The sequence below is a fragment of the Schistocerca nitens genome, chromosome 4 (genome assembly GCF_023898315.1).
Source record: "Schistocerca nitens isolate TAMUIC-IGC-003100 chromosome 4, iqSchNite1.1, whole genome shotgun sequence".
NCBI lineage: Eukaryota > Metazoa > Arthropoda > Insecta > Orthoptera > Acrididae > Schistocerca > Schistocerca nitens.
Genome location: NC_064617.1, coordinates 832,185,924 through 832,203,907, shown reverse-complemented (window position 1 = coordinate 832,203,907; position 17,984 = coordinate 832,185,924). Strand labels below are relative to the sequence as shown.

Below are 17,984 nucleotides of genomic sequence, written 5' to 3'. Positions count from 1 at the left end.
CCCCAAAATGGATGGTGAGCAGGGTTAACTGGACACGTTTCAGCCAGCTGGCTATGTTTGAACATTGTGACAGCGTCCAAGGATGGGTGGACCACATCATATGAGTGATCCATAGTGCCGCTGACTTCTCTATCCCACAGTCCTCAGGTCGTCTCAGGAGGTGACCAGTACCTCGGTGGACACATGATTGCCATTTCGCGATCTGGGAAAGGCATGTGGCTCTTAAACATTTTAAATGCCAACTGACAGCAGACAACCTAAGGGCCTTTCAAGTCTCGTGGGCCAAGGCTCAATGTGTCATTAGGGAGAGTAAGAAAAGGTCATGGCAAGCGTACCTGGACTCCATCAATCGTTCCACATCTTCTATAAAAGTATGCGAAGCCATTCTGAGTATTTCCAGTAAATGCAGCCGTTTACCGATAGCTGCAGTGCTGAAGCAGGGGTGCCTCCAAAAAACACCCAGAGACATTGTTCAGATGCTGGCCGAACATTTTGCACAAACTACTGCCAATGCCATGATTCGGCGTTTTGTCGCTATCATGTAACTGCAGAGAGCAAAAAGTTGGACTTCAGGTCCAACAGTTCTGAGGTCTACAACTCCCCTTTCTCCATGTGGGAGCTCAAATCGGCACTGACTGAGATTCGTGACACTGCACCCGGTCGTGACCAAATCCGGTACTGCACGCTTTGACATGTATCAGCGATATCAAAGGAAATCCTCCTTGAATGTTTTAATCTAATATGGCAGACAGGCAACTTCTCCAACTCGTTGAGGGAGGAAATTCTGAGCCCTATCCCAGTATTTGTCGGAGTATCGCCTTAACAAGCTGTGTAGAAAAGACCCTGGAGTGAATGGAAAACCATCGTCTGGTCTGGTTGTTAGAGACCAGGCAACTCCTTAGCCGCTCTCAGTGCACGACCATATAGTTGTTTCTACAGATGGATCTTAAGCAGGGGGATGCTGTTGGTTGCTCTATTGTTTTCCCGGATCATGCCCTCAAGGTCAGACTGCCTCCATAATTTACCGTCTTCAACACAGAATTATATGCGATCTTGTGAGCAGTAGAGCAGATGAGACGTTCTCCTGGTTTTAGAATTCTCGTCTGCTCAGATTCTCTGAGTGCACTTTACTCTCTCCAACATTTGTATCCAGCAGATACAGTAACCCAGAATATCTAACATGCCCTCCCACAACTGCAATGACTGGGGAAGGTGGTGTCTTTCTGCTGGATACCTGGGCACATTGGAACTGCGGGGAATGACAGGGCGGATCAAGCAGCCAAGAAGATGTGTCGTGATCCTCTGTATTTCGGTGCACTGTCCCCCTGCATGCTATCACCTCGCTTTTGAGGTACAAAGTCATGTGTTGATGGGAAGATGAGTGGCTGTCAGTGACCGATAACAATCTCTGTGTCATCAAGCCCACAACTTAGCTGTGGAGTACTTCCTTCCAGCCACGTCGGCGGGACAAGGTCCATCTTACTCGTCTTCGCAAAGGCCACAGCCCTATGACACATGGATTCTTATCCCTGTGGGAGAACCCTCCAATGTGTTGTGCATGTAGCATTCAGATGATGGCATCTACATTCTGTTGGACTGCATTTTATTTGCCAACCAGCGGATTGGGACGGATCTGCCGTCTATTTTATGTAATGATCAAACTAATGTGGGTAGGGTTTTAAAGTTTTGTGAATTGTCCAACGTTTCTAACAAGATTTTAGTGAGATGTTCTTAATGTGTCAAAGGGTGGATGGCTCACCGTATATTTTTGTAAGTGGTCAGCCAGTCACATTGCCCTGTGCTTTTCTTTTTGTACTTGTGTGTTTTGTTTTCTCTGTGTTTTAATTTCTTGATTAGCTCTTTTCCCTCCTAATTGGTTTTCAGGCATGTGAGAGTGCATGTGATACATGGTGACTGTGGTCATTTCGAGTGCATGCGTGTAAAACACTTTTATTTCATCTCCACATTGTTTGTTTTTATAAGTGTAAGGGTGCTGATGACCTCGCTGTTGGGCAGCCATCAGATCCAAACACTTCACTTCTTACTTCGGGCTTGGAGTGAAACATTTTTTCCACTACCTTGTATGCACTAGGATGGACATACACACTCACCACCACTAAGGTGGTATTTTCTGTGGAAAATATCAAAGACAAGTTTGGCGAAGTGGTGTCTGTCAGTAAGACACGGTTGGGTTCCCTGTTGATCTAATCTGCCGCCCAATCTGCAACTCTTTGTGCTTATAATCATCTTGATGAAATCCTGTGGTATATTACACCTCACCTGAATATGGTCCAGGGAGTCATTTTTCATTGGGATCTCATCCTTTGAACTTATGAGGAACTCCAGGCTAATCTGGAAGGAGAGGGCAGGAAGGTCATCAGGACAACTGCACTTATATGCTGGCACCTTTATTCTGGCTTTTGAGGGAGTTGCTTTCCCAGAGGAGGTCAAGATTGTGTGTTATCAGGGTGACGTTAAGCCATACTTCCCACCACCCATGAGGTGCTTTCGGTGCTTGAGTTTTGAGCACATGTAAGGTGGACTGTCTGTGTGGTGATTGTGGACACCCACTCCATGAGGGGAGCCCCTGTGTTTCACCACCCATTTGGGTAAATTGTCATGACTGACACTCTTCCGCCCACCAGATTGCCTGGCTTGCAAGAAAGAAAAGAAGATACAAGTATGAGTCCATGGATTGTCTACCTTACACTGAGGCCCATCCAAATATAACCAACTCCACCGTTTGTCAACAACTTCTGTTTTAACCTCGGTTATGTCCTTTTCTCCTCCTTCCTCTTCCTTACCCCAGTCCCATCCCCCTCTCCTTCCCCTTCCCCTGCAGTCCCCACACCCTCCCCTCTGGGTGCTGCTCCCCCCTCATCGGCTGAAGAAATGCCCCCCTCCCCTTTGGTGTCCACCAGTGTTAGAGCTCCCTCCCAGGCCCCCTCCAACTGGCTTCTCTCTGTCTCTGTCCCAGAACACCCGTCTGTGCTCCCCACGGGCATCTGTTCTCTTTAGGTTCTGGATCTTGCGGAAGCCTGCTTCCCCTCTGTGCCCTGCCCTCCTCAACCTAAGAAAGAGGCAGAGGAGGAGGAGGAGGAGGAGGAGGGGGAGAGAAGAAGAAGAAGACGAAGAAGAAAAGTAAATCTCAGGACAAGCGGTGTACCCCCCCCCCTCTCTCTCTCTCTCTCTCTCTCTCTCTCTCTCTCTCTCTCTCCCTCCCTCCTTCTCTCCCCCCCCCCTCCCCTCGGTGTCCTCAGAGGTACCATCAAGCCCCTCACAACCTGAGTCTGACATTTATAGGTGTCACCCCCTTGTCGTTGGTGATGGATGGTGGCAGGGCGGTGTGCTTGGCTCCAGCCCGTTTGCCTCCCATTTAAATACTCACTCTGCGAATATTCAGTGAAACTGTAATGGATACTATTGTTACCTCCCATAGGTACAACCCCCTTATTTGTCTTTTACTCAGCAGCTTGTGTCACTCTCCAGGAATCTCATTCACTGACCCTTTGTGAGGTCCATGCTTTGTCAGGACCGGATTGGCCATTTGAGGGCTTCCGGTCGGGTATGCATGTTCGTCCATTTGGATATTGTTAGTAAATGGATCCCACTTTGTACTGCATTGGAAGCAGTTGCCATTCATGCACATTTGGACTCTGCCATCATGGTTTGCAATTTCTGTCTACCTCCTAAAAGGCCACCTACGTCTGCTGCCATAATTGCCTTCCTTCAGCAACTCCCCACTTCCTCCCTCCTCCTTGGGAATTTTAATGCCCATCACCCTTTGTGGATCAGTGCTTCTTCATCTAGTCGGTGGCTCCTCATTGGCCAATTTCTTGTGGACCACGACCTGTGCCTTCTCAATGATGGTTCCAGTAATCATTTTAGTGCCAAATTTATCACTTGCTCTGCCATTGATCTTCTGCTCTCTTCCCCTCCCCTTCTTCCTTCCTTGCACTGGTCGCCACACATTGACCTCTGTGATAGCCTACTGAAGACCAGGTTTCCCCATTGGGCTTTCCATCATGCTGGTTGGTCTCTATTATACCTCCCAGGTCGAGTTTCCACCATCTTTGTCAGTTTGTATTGGTGAAGTCATCTGTGATCTGTCCAGTAAGAAAACCTGCACCACCAGCATTGCTGTTGACATACCCCTTTCGCCATCAGCCAGTTCTGTGGTGGACCATGGTTATTGCTACCGCTATCTGTGATCGACATTGCACCTTGATTTGTCATAAGCAGCACCCGTCCTCTGCTTGTCTTATTATCTTTAAACAACTGTTCGCCAAAGTCTGTTACTTAATCAAACAGAGCAAACAGGTGTGTTGGGTACGCATGTCGCCTCTTCAGGTTCTTCTGTACCTTTGCCACTGGTGTGGGCTGCACTCCGCACCCTCCAAGGTTGTTAGCGGCAGTTTTCCATTCTGGGCCTTGCCCTTCCATGTTGTCTTCGTACAGCTCCATCCATTCTCTTGGAACCCCTTGCGACCCATTTTGTGACAACGTCGGCTTCAGCCTCTTATCATGCTGCCTTCCTCCTCCAGAAATAGCATGCTGAAGCTTCCTGGTAATGTTTTACCCCTTGTCAGGCAGAATCCTACAATGAACCTTTTACTGAATGGAAGTTTCTTCTGGCTCTCTTCTTCTCACATTTCAGCTCGTGGCACTGACACAATCCATAACCAATTGCTGTAACGCCTCAATCCTCCATGATGACAGTATCTCCTCCAGGTGTTTAACCGTATTTGGCTCCAAGGCATTTTCCCCTCTCACTGGAGAGACAGTATTGTGGTTCCTTTCCTGAAGCCTGGCAAGGATCCGTTGCCCCTTAATAGTTACTGGACCATCAGCCTGACTGATTTTCTCTGCAAGTTACTAGAATGGGTGGTGCCTTGTCGGCTCTAGCTGGGTGGCTTTCAGGAGGGACATTCTCAGATTGATCATCTGCTTCAATTGGAAACCGCGGTTCAACTGGCCTTTTCTCAGCACTGCCATCTTGTCGCAGTTTTCTTCCATCTTCATAAGGCCTGTAACACAGCTTGGCGCCATCACAGCTTCCTTCTGCTCCATGAGTGGGGCCTTCGGGGTCCTCTCTGTTTTTATTCACCAGTTCTTGACTAACCAGTTGTTCAGAGTCCGGGTTGGCACTGTTCTCAGCTCTCTGTGGACCCAGGAGAATTGTGTTCCACATAGCTCCGTATTAAGTATCTTTCTTTTTCAAATCACTATTAACGGACTTGGGGCCTCTGCTGGAACATTGGTAATCCCTACTCTGTATGTTGATGTTTCCGTATTTGGGCTAGCTCCCACTCAGTGACCTTTGCGGAACAACAGTTCCAGGGTGCCATCCAGTGCGCTTCCATGTGGACGCTTTCTCAGGGTTTTCAGTTCTCTTCCATTAATTCGAGGGTGGTACTTCTCTGTCACTGTACTATGGTCCATCCAGAGCTGTACGTTGATGCCTAACACCTGACTGTGGTCCCACAGTTCTGTTTCTTGGGTCTTCTTTTTGTCAACAAGCTTACTTGGTTGCCCCATATTCGTCATCTGAAGGTTAGCTGTTTTCGTGAACTCGGTGTTCATTTCCTTGCCCACACTTCTTGCGGCATGGATTGTTTGACCTTTCTCCACCTTTACTGGTCATTAGTCCTGCCTCATCTGGACTATGGTTATCAAGTTTACAGATCAGCTGCCCTTCCATGCTGTTCCTCTTGGACATGGTTCACCATCATGGTACATTTAGCCAATGGTGCCTGTCGGAACTAGCCCTATCGGTAGCCTTCTGGTTGATACTGGGATCTCTCCCCTTCTGATTTGGCAGTCCCTGCTCCTGGTTTCCTATGCCACCACTATCCGCTCTTTCCCTGCTCACCCTTGCTGATTTATTCTTTCCATGACATTAGGCAGTCACCCATCTGCTGCCTGTCCTCAAGTGGGTTAACCAATTGGGCTCTGCCTTACCTCTTTCCACTGTGACTTCCCTCTCCCCTCCTTGTCCTCTTCCCCATGTCCTCTCCTGACCACCCTGACCCCCTTCCCCCCTTGATTAGTTCCTCAGCCACAGATTCAGATGGATCTCTTCCAAAGACCAAAAGCTTCCATCACTTCAATGGTGTTTGTTCTGAACATTCTCGTGGGAGTTTCAGGATGCCATTTTTTATTTATTTACTTTTTTTTACACTGACGGCTCTAAATCTGCTGATCGTGTGGGATATGCCTTCATGTCTTCTGCTGGCATGGAACACCATCTCTTATCTGCCAAATGTGAGGTGTTTACTGTGGAATTGACGGCCATGTATTGGGCCCTCTGTTTTATTAAATAGTCTTCCTCCTCCGGAATTTCCTTGTGTACAGACTCTATGAATGGCCTTCAGGCTACCGCTCGGTGTTTTTTCCGCCACCTCTTGGTCTCTGGCACCCACAGTCTTCTTGCTGATCTTCGTGATACTACTGGTTCGGTTGAATTGGTTTGGGTTCCTGGCCATGTAGGTATCCTGGGTAATGAACTTACTGATCATCTGGTGGGAGTAGGGGCTGATCAACCCCCCTCCCCCCACCGTTCACCATCCTCCGGTGGCAGATTTGTAACGTTACATCAAATCCCTTTTTGCTCAATTGTGGGCTGACTCTCAGGAAGCTAACCACCATCTAATAAACTTCCTATCAATGTGGCATTCTTCCCCCTGCCTCTCCCACTAGGAATCCACCACTCTCCACCATCTTCGTATTGTCCGTACTAGGCTGACCTATGGTTTTTTACTCTGCAATGAGCCACCTCCCATCCCCCTCCTCTTCCTTTGTAGTTGCGGTGCTCTGCTGATGATGATGGATATTTCACTGGAATTCCCCCATCTTTTGGCCCTTCACATTAAATATGCACTCCTACCTTTCTTGTCTCGGGTGGTAGCAGGCGACACTTGCATGGTTATGTCTGTCCTCAGTTTTCTTCATAAAAGTGGTTTGTACTCTTAGGTATAAATCCTTGAATTTTCCTCTGGCATGAGAGTCCCTCAGATAGTGTAGGCATTGATTATGGAGGCCTTGACCTTGCCTCCACACCTACCAGGTTCTCCCCTTCTCACTGCCTTTTCCCTTCATTTTGTCTGATCTGTTGTGCTATTTTGTTCCCCCTTTTGCTGTGTCTTCTTCCCCTGGTGTTGTCCCTGTTGTATCATGATAATGGTATGGTGTGGATGTCTGGTCAGGTTGGTCATGGTGCTGGTGCCCCATCGCGCTGGTGTTTCTGGGGCACCTCTGCTCTCAAGGTACCCTTTTCTCCCCTCTTTTTCTTTCCTCTTCCTGCTGCCCTGATCCCTTTCTCCTCTTTGTTTGCTCATTATCCCTTCCCCTCAACTGTAGTGTGCTATTTGTGTTGTGCATTAATTTATTTCTGCCATCCTAGATCTTGGGACCAGTGACCCCACTGTTTGGTCCTCCCCCCCCCCCCTCCCTCCCCTCAAATCAACCAACCAATCCAGTCTGCGCATCTCTGCAATATCCTTGTCAGACTCTCCAGCACCTATTTCCCACCCTATTGCTCCAATCCCTGCCCCTGGCACCCTCCTCCCGTCATCTGCATCAGCCCTGTAACTGAAAAAAACATATGTTATCAAATGGAGAGCCACCTGTGACACATGCCATGTACCAGCTGCTATGTAAAAGCTGTTCAGCCTTTTACATTGGCATGACTACTACCAAGTTGTCAGTTAGGATGAATGGGCACAGGCATAGAGTGTGTATTGGCAACACACAATAGCCTGTTGCAGAGCATGCTCTACAACATGACAGTCATGAACTTGAAGCCTGTTTTACCACACATGCCATCTACATTCTTTCCCCAGACACCAGTTTCTCAGAATTTGCAGGCGGGAAATGGTGTTGCAACATGTCCTTGGTTCTTGCCATCTACCTGGCCTTACTTTCCATTAATTTCTTTGTTCCTTTCTTGATTCACATTTAGTTTTCTATATCGTTTATTTTCTGGCCTTTCAATTTTTCTCTGGCCTTCCATCTCTACCAAGTTATGTGCATTTAGCTTCCTGCTGTTAGAAATTTGTGCATGATGTTTTATCATAATCTCTGTCTCTCACTTTTAAGCTCTCAGGTTTTCAAATCTGGACTTATCCTGGTCAGTTGTTACAGTATATTCTGTATTCTTGCACTGCTCTCTCAACTATCAATGCCTTCTCCTCTTTACTGAGATCACTAGACAATGCCTGAAAATCATTTGTTACCTGGTTAAGGCTAGCAATAGCTTTTAGAGTACATGTCACTGGATACCTTTATCGAAGTTTTTACCACCAGTTGTTGCCCTATACCCCTCCCAGGACTTCTGCCCAGTAGCAAGATTTTTTCTTTTTTTACCCAGTTCGCTTTCTGACCTCTCACCTTAACTTTTGTTAATAGTCTGTTGTGCCCTATTTTCCTCTACAGCTGAGTGAGGCTACGCCCTTCAAAAAGTAACAGGCTATACCTGTTCATGACCTCAACTGTAACAGAACTATTCTTTTAAAACAAAAATTATCTGTTTCTCATAACCACAAGTATTTGTCACTACAGGAATTTACCCATACATACCGTGTATATGGCATTCTTTCTTTTACTTAGAACCACACCAGTACCACTCCGTTGGAGGATATGTCCACGACGAGAGCTGTTAATGCAAATAATCAGTGTTTGAAGGTGTTTATACAGCGGGATTATAACGAAGGAACACTTGTAAAGTTCCAGACACGCTTTCCACAAGAACTTGAAGATCGGGTAAGTAGAAAGTTGTAAGTCTGGTTTTCTACTAACTTTAGCGTGGTTGCAACTTGCAAAGTAGATCTTTGTTTTTCCTCCTGCTCACTGTGTGCATGTCCCTCATATCTTGGAGTCTGAGTGGCTGCCTTCTGTTTTTAACCTTCCCCAAACTGTCCCTGTCCCTTTGTTGAGGTAAGAACTGTTAGTTCTGAAAGCTTGGTAGGTATCACTTTTACTTCGTCTCTCTTGGCAGTGCTACTCATTTTGCAGCAGTGGAGTTGTGCAGTGATTAGCTCATTGGAGTCCCATTTGGGAGCTCTGTGGTTCAGATCCCTGTCTGCCATCGTGATTAAGGTTTTCTGTGGTTTCCCTAAATTGACTTCTTTCCCCATTCCCCTCCCTGTCCGAGCTTGTGCTCCTCATCATTGATGGGATTCTACCCCATAATGTTCTTTCCATTTTCACATTTCACCTCCTGAAGATAAGGAGAATGCACACAAAATAAGTTGGTCAGTACCTGTGGTGATGACATGGCACAGTTGGGGAGGGGGGGTTTTGGCATGAACGACCACTGCATGATAGGGGAGGTGAAGTAGCACAGTTTAAGCCTGTGCATGGGCCAGTATCTCCCGTAATGTATAAGCTACAGCTAGTGTTTTTCCACAAGTTTAATAAACACAACAGACACACATAGTAGAGACTTCAGTCATCAATAATATGTTCTCCTGCACTATTTACAACAGACAGCCAATGATGGAGTAACTTTTCAATTTGCCGACTGTACAAATCGCGTGGTTTTGGAGCAAAGAACTCATAGAGCCATGTTCGGAGCACATTTTCATCCGGAAAAGAACTTCCTTGAAGGTTGTTCAATAGAGAACAGAAAGGTGAAAATCTGAGGGCACAAGAGCAGGTGAAAAAGGTGGGTGCCAAATAACTTCTAACCCGACTCCTGCATAGTGTCCTTTGTCACTCTAGGAGAATGTTGGTGCCATTATCGTGGAATAGCATCAGTTCATGCTGTCTTGCTTGTTGTTGTTCTTGGATTGCATCTGAAAAACTTCTCAGTTGTTGAGAACAAATGTCAGCAGTGATGGTTACACCTCGGGAAAGCAATTCTTGGTACGCCGCACCATCACTGTTCCACCAGATGCATAATGTTATCTTTCGTGTATGTGTGCAAGTCTTTGTATGATGAGTTGCTGCTTTTTTTTTCATGCCTCATCACCAGCAATGATGTAGGATAGGAATGGTGGGTGATGTTCATGAGCCAGTTGATTACGAGCAACCAGAGGTGCACATATGGCCAAACGTTGATTTCTGTGATTTTTGCTTAGAGCTTGCAGTATCTCCCCCCCCCCCCCCCCCCCCCTCCATGCACAAGTGTCACATGATGGTGGAATGATCACAGTTCATCATGTTTGCCAGTTGTCAAGTATATTGATGTGGATCATTGTGGATTAATGTGCTTAAAAAATCTTCATCAAACCCCAGAAGGTCTTTCTGAAAGTGGAGAGTTGCTAAAACCACCCTCCTTAAAGTGAAAAAGAACTTTTTTGCTGTGCTCAGTCCAGTGACAGTATCCCCATTCATGGTGCAGTTGTTTCTGGCCGCCTCTGCAGCTGTCACCCCTCTATTGAAGTCAAACAGAAGAATGTCATAAATGTTCTGATTTCTCCACTTGGCACTCCATTTTCTAGTGTCCACAGCTCCACTCACTATCTCCACATGACAAAATGGCAATAAGTAAACTCAAATAGCACCAGCGAACAACTAATAAAACATAACAATTGATAAATAAACCCATAGCAAACGGAATGCCAACGTGCAAAACAAAAGCACTTCGAAATTATGCCCCAGTCTAATAATATGTTAAGTTAGTGTGACCAGTTTCTTGCTTAAGTACCAAAAAAAGAAAGTGTCGTGGACAAAGAACCACCCAAAGCAAAACAAATCGGACCATGGGCTACTAGAAGGTAATGTCATAAAACAAAGAAATGGTTAGAAATATGGTATAGGAGACAGCATTGATTACTGTGATACTGCCAGTGTAAAATGAAGATAAAGGATCATGTGAAGTTGTCATCCCCCTATGACCTATTCTGCAATATATATATACGAGGGCGGTTCAGAAAGTAACCTCCGATTGGTCACAGTGCGGGTTGTGGGGGGAGTAGCGACGCCATCTGTGTGTTCACGCACTCAACAGGTCAGTCGGCATCAAGCCGTGGTCGAGTGAACGTCGTACCTGCGCTAGTTTAGTTTTTGTGGCAGTTTGAAATGTGTGCTGCAATAGAAAACCCCGCCAAATGTGAAGTGCGTGCTGTCATAAGGTTTTTTACAGTCAAAGGATATTCTGCAGCAGCTATTCATCGTGAGCTTTGTGCCGTGTACGGACCAAGAGTTATGAGTGAAGGAGTTGTCCGTGAATGGGTACGTTTATTTAAAAGTGGACGAGAAAACGTTAATGATGAAGAGAGGAGTGGTAGACCATCATTGGTGACTGACGAACTCGTTCAGACAGTTGATGCAAAAGTTCGTGAAAATCGACGTTTCTCAATGTCGGAGTTGTCTACTGGTTTTCCACAGATTTCTAAGACTCTCTTGTACGAGATAGTGACAGCAAGATTGGGTTACCGTAAGTTCTGTGCACGATGGGTGCCCAAAATTCTTACCGACCACCACAAAACTCAAAGAATGGCCTCTGCATTAGACTTTCTGTCACGTTATGAGGACGAAGGAGAACCATTGTTAAACAGAATCATGACCGGTGACGAAACCTGGATTAAGTACGTGAACCCTGAGACAAAAGAACAATCAAAGATGTGGGCACATTCAAATTCGCCTACCAAACCAAGAAAAGCCTCGCAAGATTTTTCTGCCAGAAAACTGATGGCAACGGTGTTTTGGGATGCCAAAGGGGTGTTGTTGGTTGAATTCATGGAACGTGGTACGACCATTAATCAAGACGTGTACTGTGAAACAATAAAAAAGTTACAACGGGCTATACAGAACAAACGCCGTGGTATGCTGACTTCCGGTATCGTTTTTTTGCACGATAACGCCCGTCCTCACTCTGCTCGCAGAACAACGGCCCTTCTTGAGTCCTTCAAGTGGGACGTTATCAACCATCCACCTTACAGCCCAGACCTGGCGCCAAGTGATTATCACCTCTTCATGCATTTGAAGAAATGGCTCGGGTCACAGCGGTTTGATGACGACGAAGAGCTCAAAGATGCGGTCACAGGCTGGCTCTAGGCACAAGCGGGTGATTTTTATGCAGAAGGAATTTCAAAGCTTGTGAAGAGATACGATAAGTGCCTCAATCGCTATGGAGACTATGTAGAAAAATAGTGCAAAGATGTAGTTGTAAGATGTATATATTAAAATATTTTTATTTAACTTGGTGTATTTTTTTAAATCAACCGGAGGTTACTTTCTGAACTGCCCTCGTGTAATATATATATAAACAGAGGGAAACATTCCACGTGGAAAAAATATATCTAAAAAGAAAGATGATGAGACTTACCAAACAAAAGCGCTGGCAGGTCGATAGACACACAAACAAACACAAATATACACACAAAATTCAAGCTTTCGCAACAAACTGTTGCCTCATCAGGAAAGAGGGAAGGAGAGGGAAAGACGAAAGGATGTGGGTTTTAAGGGAGAGGGTAAGGAGTCATTCCAATCCCGGGAGCGGAAAGACTTACCTTAGGGGGAAAAAAGGACAGGTATACACTCGCACACACACACATATCCATCCACACATACAGACACAAGCAGACATATTTAAAGACCAAAATAATATGTCTGCTTGTGTCTGTATGTGTGGATGGATATGTGTGTGTGTGCGAGTGTATACCTGTCCTTTTTTCCCCCTAAGGTAAGTCTTTCCACTCCCGGGATTGGAATGACTCCTTACCCTCTCCCTTAAAACCCACATCCTTTCGTCTTTCCCTCTCCTTCCCTCTTTCCTGATGAGGCAACAGTTTGTTGCGAAAGCTTGAATTTTGTGTGTATATTTGTGTTTGTTTGTGTGTCTATCGACCTGCCAGCGCTTTTGTTTGGTAAGTCTCATCATCTTTCTTTTTAGATATATTTTTTCCACGTGGAATGTTTCCCTCTGTTATATATATATATATATATATATATATATATATATATATATATATATATATATATATATATAATAAAACACAGATGATGTGACTTACCGAACAAAAGTGCTGGCAGGTCAATAGACACACAAACATACCCACGAAATTCAAGGTTTCGCAACAAACTGTTGCCTCATCAGGAAAGAGGGAAGGAGAGGGAAAGATGAAAGGATGTGGGTTTTAAGGGAGAGGGTAAGGAGTCATTCCAATCCCGGGAGCGGAAAGACTTACCTTAGGGGGGAAAAAAGGACAAGTATACACTCGCGCGCGCGCGCACACACACACACGTATCCATCCGCACATACACAGACACAAGCAGACATTTGTAAAGGCAAAGAGTTTGGGCAGAGATGTCAGTTGAGGCGGAAGTACAGAGGGAAAGATGTTGTTGAAAGACAGGTGAGGTATGAGCGGCGGCAAATTGAAATTAGCGGAGATTGAGGCCTGGCGGATAACGAGAAGAGAGGATATACTGAAGGGCAAGTTCCCATCTCCAGAGTTCTGACAGGTTGGTGTTAGTGGGAAGTATCCAGATAACCTGGACAGTGTAACACTGTGCCAAGATGTGCTGGCCGTGCACCAAGGCATGTTTAGCCACAGGGTGATCCTCATTACCAACAAACACTGTCTGCCTGTGTCCATTCATGCGAATGGACAGTTTGTTGCTGTTCATTCCCACATAGAAAGCTTCACAGTGTAGGCAGGTCAGTTGGTAAATCACGTGGGTGCTTTCGCACGTGGCTCTGCCTTTGATCGTGTACACCTTCCGGGTTACAGGACTGGAGTAGGTGGTGGTGGAAGGGTGCATGGGACAGGTTTTACACTGGGGGGGGGGGGGGGGGCGGTTACAAGGGTAGGAGCCAGAGGGTAGGGAAGGTGGTTTGGGGATTTCATAGGGATGAACTAAGAGGTTACGGAGGTTAGGTGGACGGCAGAAAGACACTCTTGGTGGAGTGGGGAGGATTTCATGAAGGATGGATCTCATTTCAGGGCAGGATATGAGGAAGTCGTATCCCTGCTGGAGAGCCACATTCAGAGTCTGATCCAGTCCCGGAAAGTATCCTGTCACAAGTAGGGCACTTTTGGGATTCGTCTGTGGGAGGTTCTGGGTTTGAGGAGATGAGGAAGTGGCTCTGGTTATTTGCTTCTGTACCAAGTCGGGAGGGTAGTTGCGGGATGCGAAAGCTATTTTCAGGTTGTTGGTGTAATGGTTCAGGGATTCCGGACTGGAGCAGATTCGTTTGCCACAAAGACCTAGGCTGTAGGGAAGGGACCGTTTGATGTGGAATGGGTGGCAGCTGTCATAATGTAGGTACTGTTGCTTGTTGGTGGGTTTGATGTGGACGGACATGTGAAGCTGGCCATTGGACAGGTGGAGGTCAACGCCAAGGAAAGTGGCATGGGATTTGGAGTAGGACCAGGTGAATCTGATGGAACCAAAGGAGTTGAGGTTGGAGAGGAAATTCTGGAGTTCTTCTTCACTGTGAGTCCAGATCATGAAGATGTCATCAATAAATCTGTACCAAACTTTGTGTTGGCAGGCCTGGGTAACCAAGAAGGCTTCCTCTAAGCGACCCATGAATACGTTGGCGTACGAGGGGGACATCCTGGTGCCCATGGCTGTTCCCTTTAATTGTTGGTATGTCTGGCCTTCGAAAGTGAAGAAGTTGAGGGTCAGGATGAAGCTGGCTAAGGTAATGAGGAAAGAGGTTTTTGGTAGGGTGGCAGGTGATCGGCGTGAAAGGAAGTGCTCCATCACAGCGAGGCCCTGGACGTGCGGAATATTTGTGTATAAGGAAGTGGCATCAATGGTTACAAGGATGGTTTCCGGGGGTAACAGACTGGGTAGGGATTCCAGGCATTCGAGAAAGTGGTTGGTGTCTTTGAAGGATGGGAGACTGCATGTAATGGGTTGAAGGTGTTGATCTACGTAGGCAGAGATACGTTCTGTGGGGGCTTGGTAACCAGCTACAATGGGGCGGCTGGGATGATTGGGTTTGTGAATTTTAGGAAGTAGGTAGAAGGTAGTGGTGCGGGGTGTCGGTGGGGTCAGGAGGTTGATGGAGTCAGGTGAAAGGTTTTGTAGGGGGCCTAAGGTTCTGAGGATGTTTTGCATTTATAGCACTGTTTTCGGCTGAGGAAAAAATGTGGTACTTTACTTTCTGGACAACCCTCTTATTTGATTAAGCATAGCATATTTTACTTATAATTCCTTTTCATCCTTGTGAAGTATGTTTCATGTACTTTTCCTTCTGGAATACAGTCTTCAACAGATTATACTAACTCGTATTCAACAGGTTATATTAACATGTGGCTTGTGTTATTTCTGGTATCATATCTGAAGTTTTCCACTGAAGAAGCATTGTTTAGTTTTTGTCTTATTTTCATATTAAAACTGCCTGTTAAATTGTAGTGCAGTTTACTGTCATTTATGCTTTCTTACTTTCTAGGTGTTTCACCTCCTGGTTGGAATGTGATTATGTTGGTGAAGAAACTTTACATTTTTCATAGAATACATTTTCTTTCCTTTGGATCAAGTCTAAATATCATTAGATTGCCACAATAATATTGTTTTTAACTTCCTTGTATTCAATAAAGTCTCCATCTGAATTTCCTACATGCTCTTTTCTTCATAAGTAAAGCACTGATTTTAATTATATTTGCTCCCTCCCTCCCTTCCTCCTTCCTTGCCCCCCCTCCCCCTCCCTGTTACACTTCTGAGATCCCTGCATCTCTGGACTTGATGCTGTTTAACTGCTCCATGTCAGCTAACTCATCTCCAGAGATAGTCCCCAAGTTCAGAAAGTTCTATCCCTGTGTATGTGTAGCTGTTTAAACATTTGGCTACAAAAGTTTAGAGCATGTTAACATATTATCCTTACTGTACATTTTTGTCTAGTTATTACTTGTACCTAGAATTACACAAAATGTTTCTAAAACTGCAATCAGTGAATCTAAACAAGCAAATCACATGGCATAATTGAGAGTTACGTACATCAGCTGTGTGAATACCAATGAAACTGAGTAAGGAAATCAGTTTTTATTACATCAGTTGGACAAAAGATGGACAACTACACATCTATGCAATACTCCGTAAAAATCAAACAATGGAAACTCCAGGTAGGAACATAAACAATGTAGAAAAAGATGGATTGCCACTCATCACAAAGAAGACACGTCAGGTTGCACACAGGCACAATTGAAAGACACCTACGTAAAGCTTTCGGCCAAAGCCTTCATGAGTGTAAACACACACACACACACACACACACACACACACACACACACACACACACCATTCACCCATACATGCAAGCACACATCATGTGCACACAACCACCAACTCCAGCATCTCAGGCTGGACTGCAACATCACTTGGGATGCAAGCAGCAATCTGGAGGGAATAAGGAAGGGGAAGGGATGGTAGTGTACGTGTGGGGAGAGAGGTGAGCACTGTCTGGTGGAGTGTGCAGGGTCTAGACTGCCAACAGGTGCAGCATCAGGAGATTGTGGTGCAGGGAGGTGGTGAAAAAAGGAGCAAAAAGGAGAAGAGTGGGGAAAGATGGATGGATGTGTTGGCAGAGGGCTGCAAATAAACAGGGTGAGAGGCAAAAATGGGGAGGAGGTAATAGGGCAGAAGACGTGGAAACTGTTGGGTTGAGGGTGTGGGGACAGTATGTAATCTTAGGTTGAGGCCAGGATAATTATGGGAGTGGAGGATATGTTGTAAGGATAACTCCCATGTGTGCAGTTCAGAAAAACAGGAGGTGAAGGGAAGGATCCAGATGGCTTGGGTAGTGAAGCAGCCATTGAAATCAAGCATGTAATGTTTAGCTGCATGTTGTGCCTCAGGGTGGTCCGCTTTGCTCTTGGCCACAGTTTGGCAGTGACCGTTCATTATGGTAGACAGCAGATTGGTAGTCATACCAATATAAAAAGCTGTGCAGTGATTTCAGCAGAGCTGGTAAATGACATGCCTGCTTTCACAGGTGGCCCAGCCCCTGACTGGGGTAGGATAAACTTGTGACAAAACTGGAATAGGAAGTGCTGGGTGGGTGGATTGGGCAGGTTTTGCACTTCAGCCTTCCACAGATATATGATCCTTGTAGCAAGTGGTTGGGAATGGGAGTGGCATTGGAATGGACTAGGATGTTGTGGAGGTTGGGTGGGTTACGAAGCACCACTTTAGGATGGATGGGAAGTATCTCTGGTAGGATGTTCCTCATTTCAGGACATGATGATAAGTAATCAGAGCCCTGGGAAAGGTTGTGGTTCAGTTGTTCCAGTCTGGGATGGTACTGGGTGATGAAGGGGACACTTCTTTGTGGCTGGTTCTTGCAGGTGGTGGGAGGATTGGGGGTGTGAGGGGAAATGGCATGGGAGATCTGATTGCATACTAGGTCTGGGGATAGTGCTTGTCTGTGAAGCATTCTGAGCAAGAGAATTTTTGTCTCTGCAGATAAGCTGTCCCCAGGTGGCCAGGCTATATGGAAGGAATTTTTTGATGCGAAAAGGATGACAACTGTCAAAATGCGCATACTGTTGGTGGTTGGTGGGTTTAGTGTGGACAGAGGTGCAGATGGGGCCATCAGAGAGGAGGAGGTCAACATCTAGGAAGGTGGCACACTTGGTTGAGGAGAACCATGTGAAGAATATGGGAGAGAGGGTGTTGAGGTTGTGAAGGAATGAAGATACCATCAATGAACTTGAACCAGACTAGGGATTTGGTGTTTTGGGAGGCTAGGAAGGTCTCATCTTGATGGCCAGTAAAAAGGTTGGCATAGGAGGGTTCCATGCAGGTGCCCATGACTGTTCTGCAGATTTGCTTATATACCTTCCCTTCAAATGAGTGGTAGTTATGGATTAGGATAAAGTTAGTAAGGTGTATGAGAAACAAGGTAGTGGGTCTGGAGTCAGAAGCACATTGGGAAAGGTAGTGTTCAGTAGCAGTAAGATCACATGGGCATAAGGAATGTTGGTGTATAGGGAGGAGGCATCAACAGTGGTGTCTAGGGTAAAGGGGTGGGAATAGTGGACAGTCGGTGAAGGAAATGGTTGGTATCTTTGATGTGGGAGGCTAGA

The 17,984-nt window shown here is 45.9% G+C and overlaps 1 protein-coding gene across 2 annotated transcripts in view; it reads left to right on the top strand.

Moving 5' to 3' along the window:
• The window catches only part of LOC126253262 (golgin subfamily A member 7), a 137,622-nt gene that overhangs the window by 11,916 nt on the left and 107,722 nt on the right, over positions 1 to 17,984 (top strand). For both annotated transcript variants that reach the window (XM_049954472.1, XM_049954471.1), the window contains exon 2: positions 8,608 to 8,760. In XM_049954472.1, coding sequence (XP_049810429.1) covers positions 8,608 to 8,760 — 153 coding nt within the window. The remainder of the gene's footprint in view (positions 1 to 8,607; positions 8,761 to 17,984) is intronic.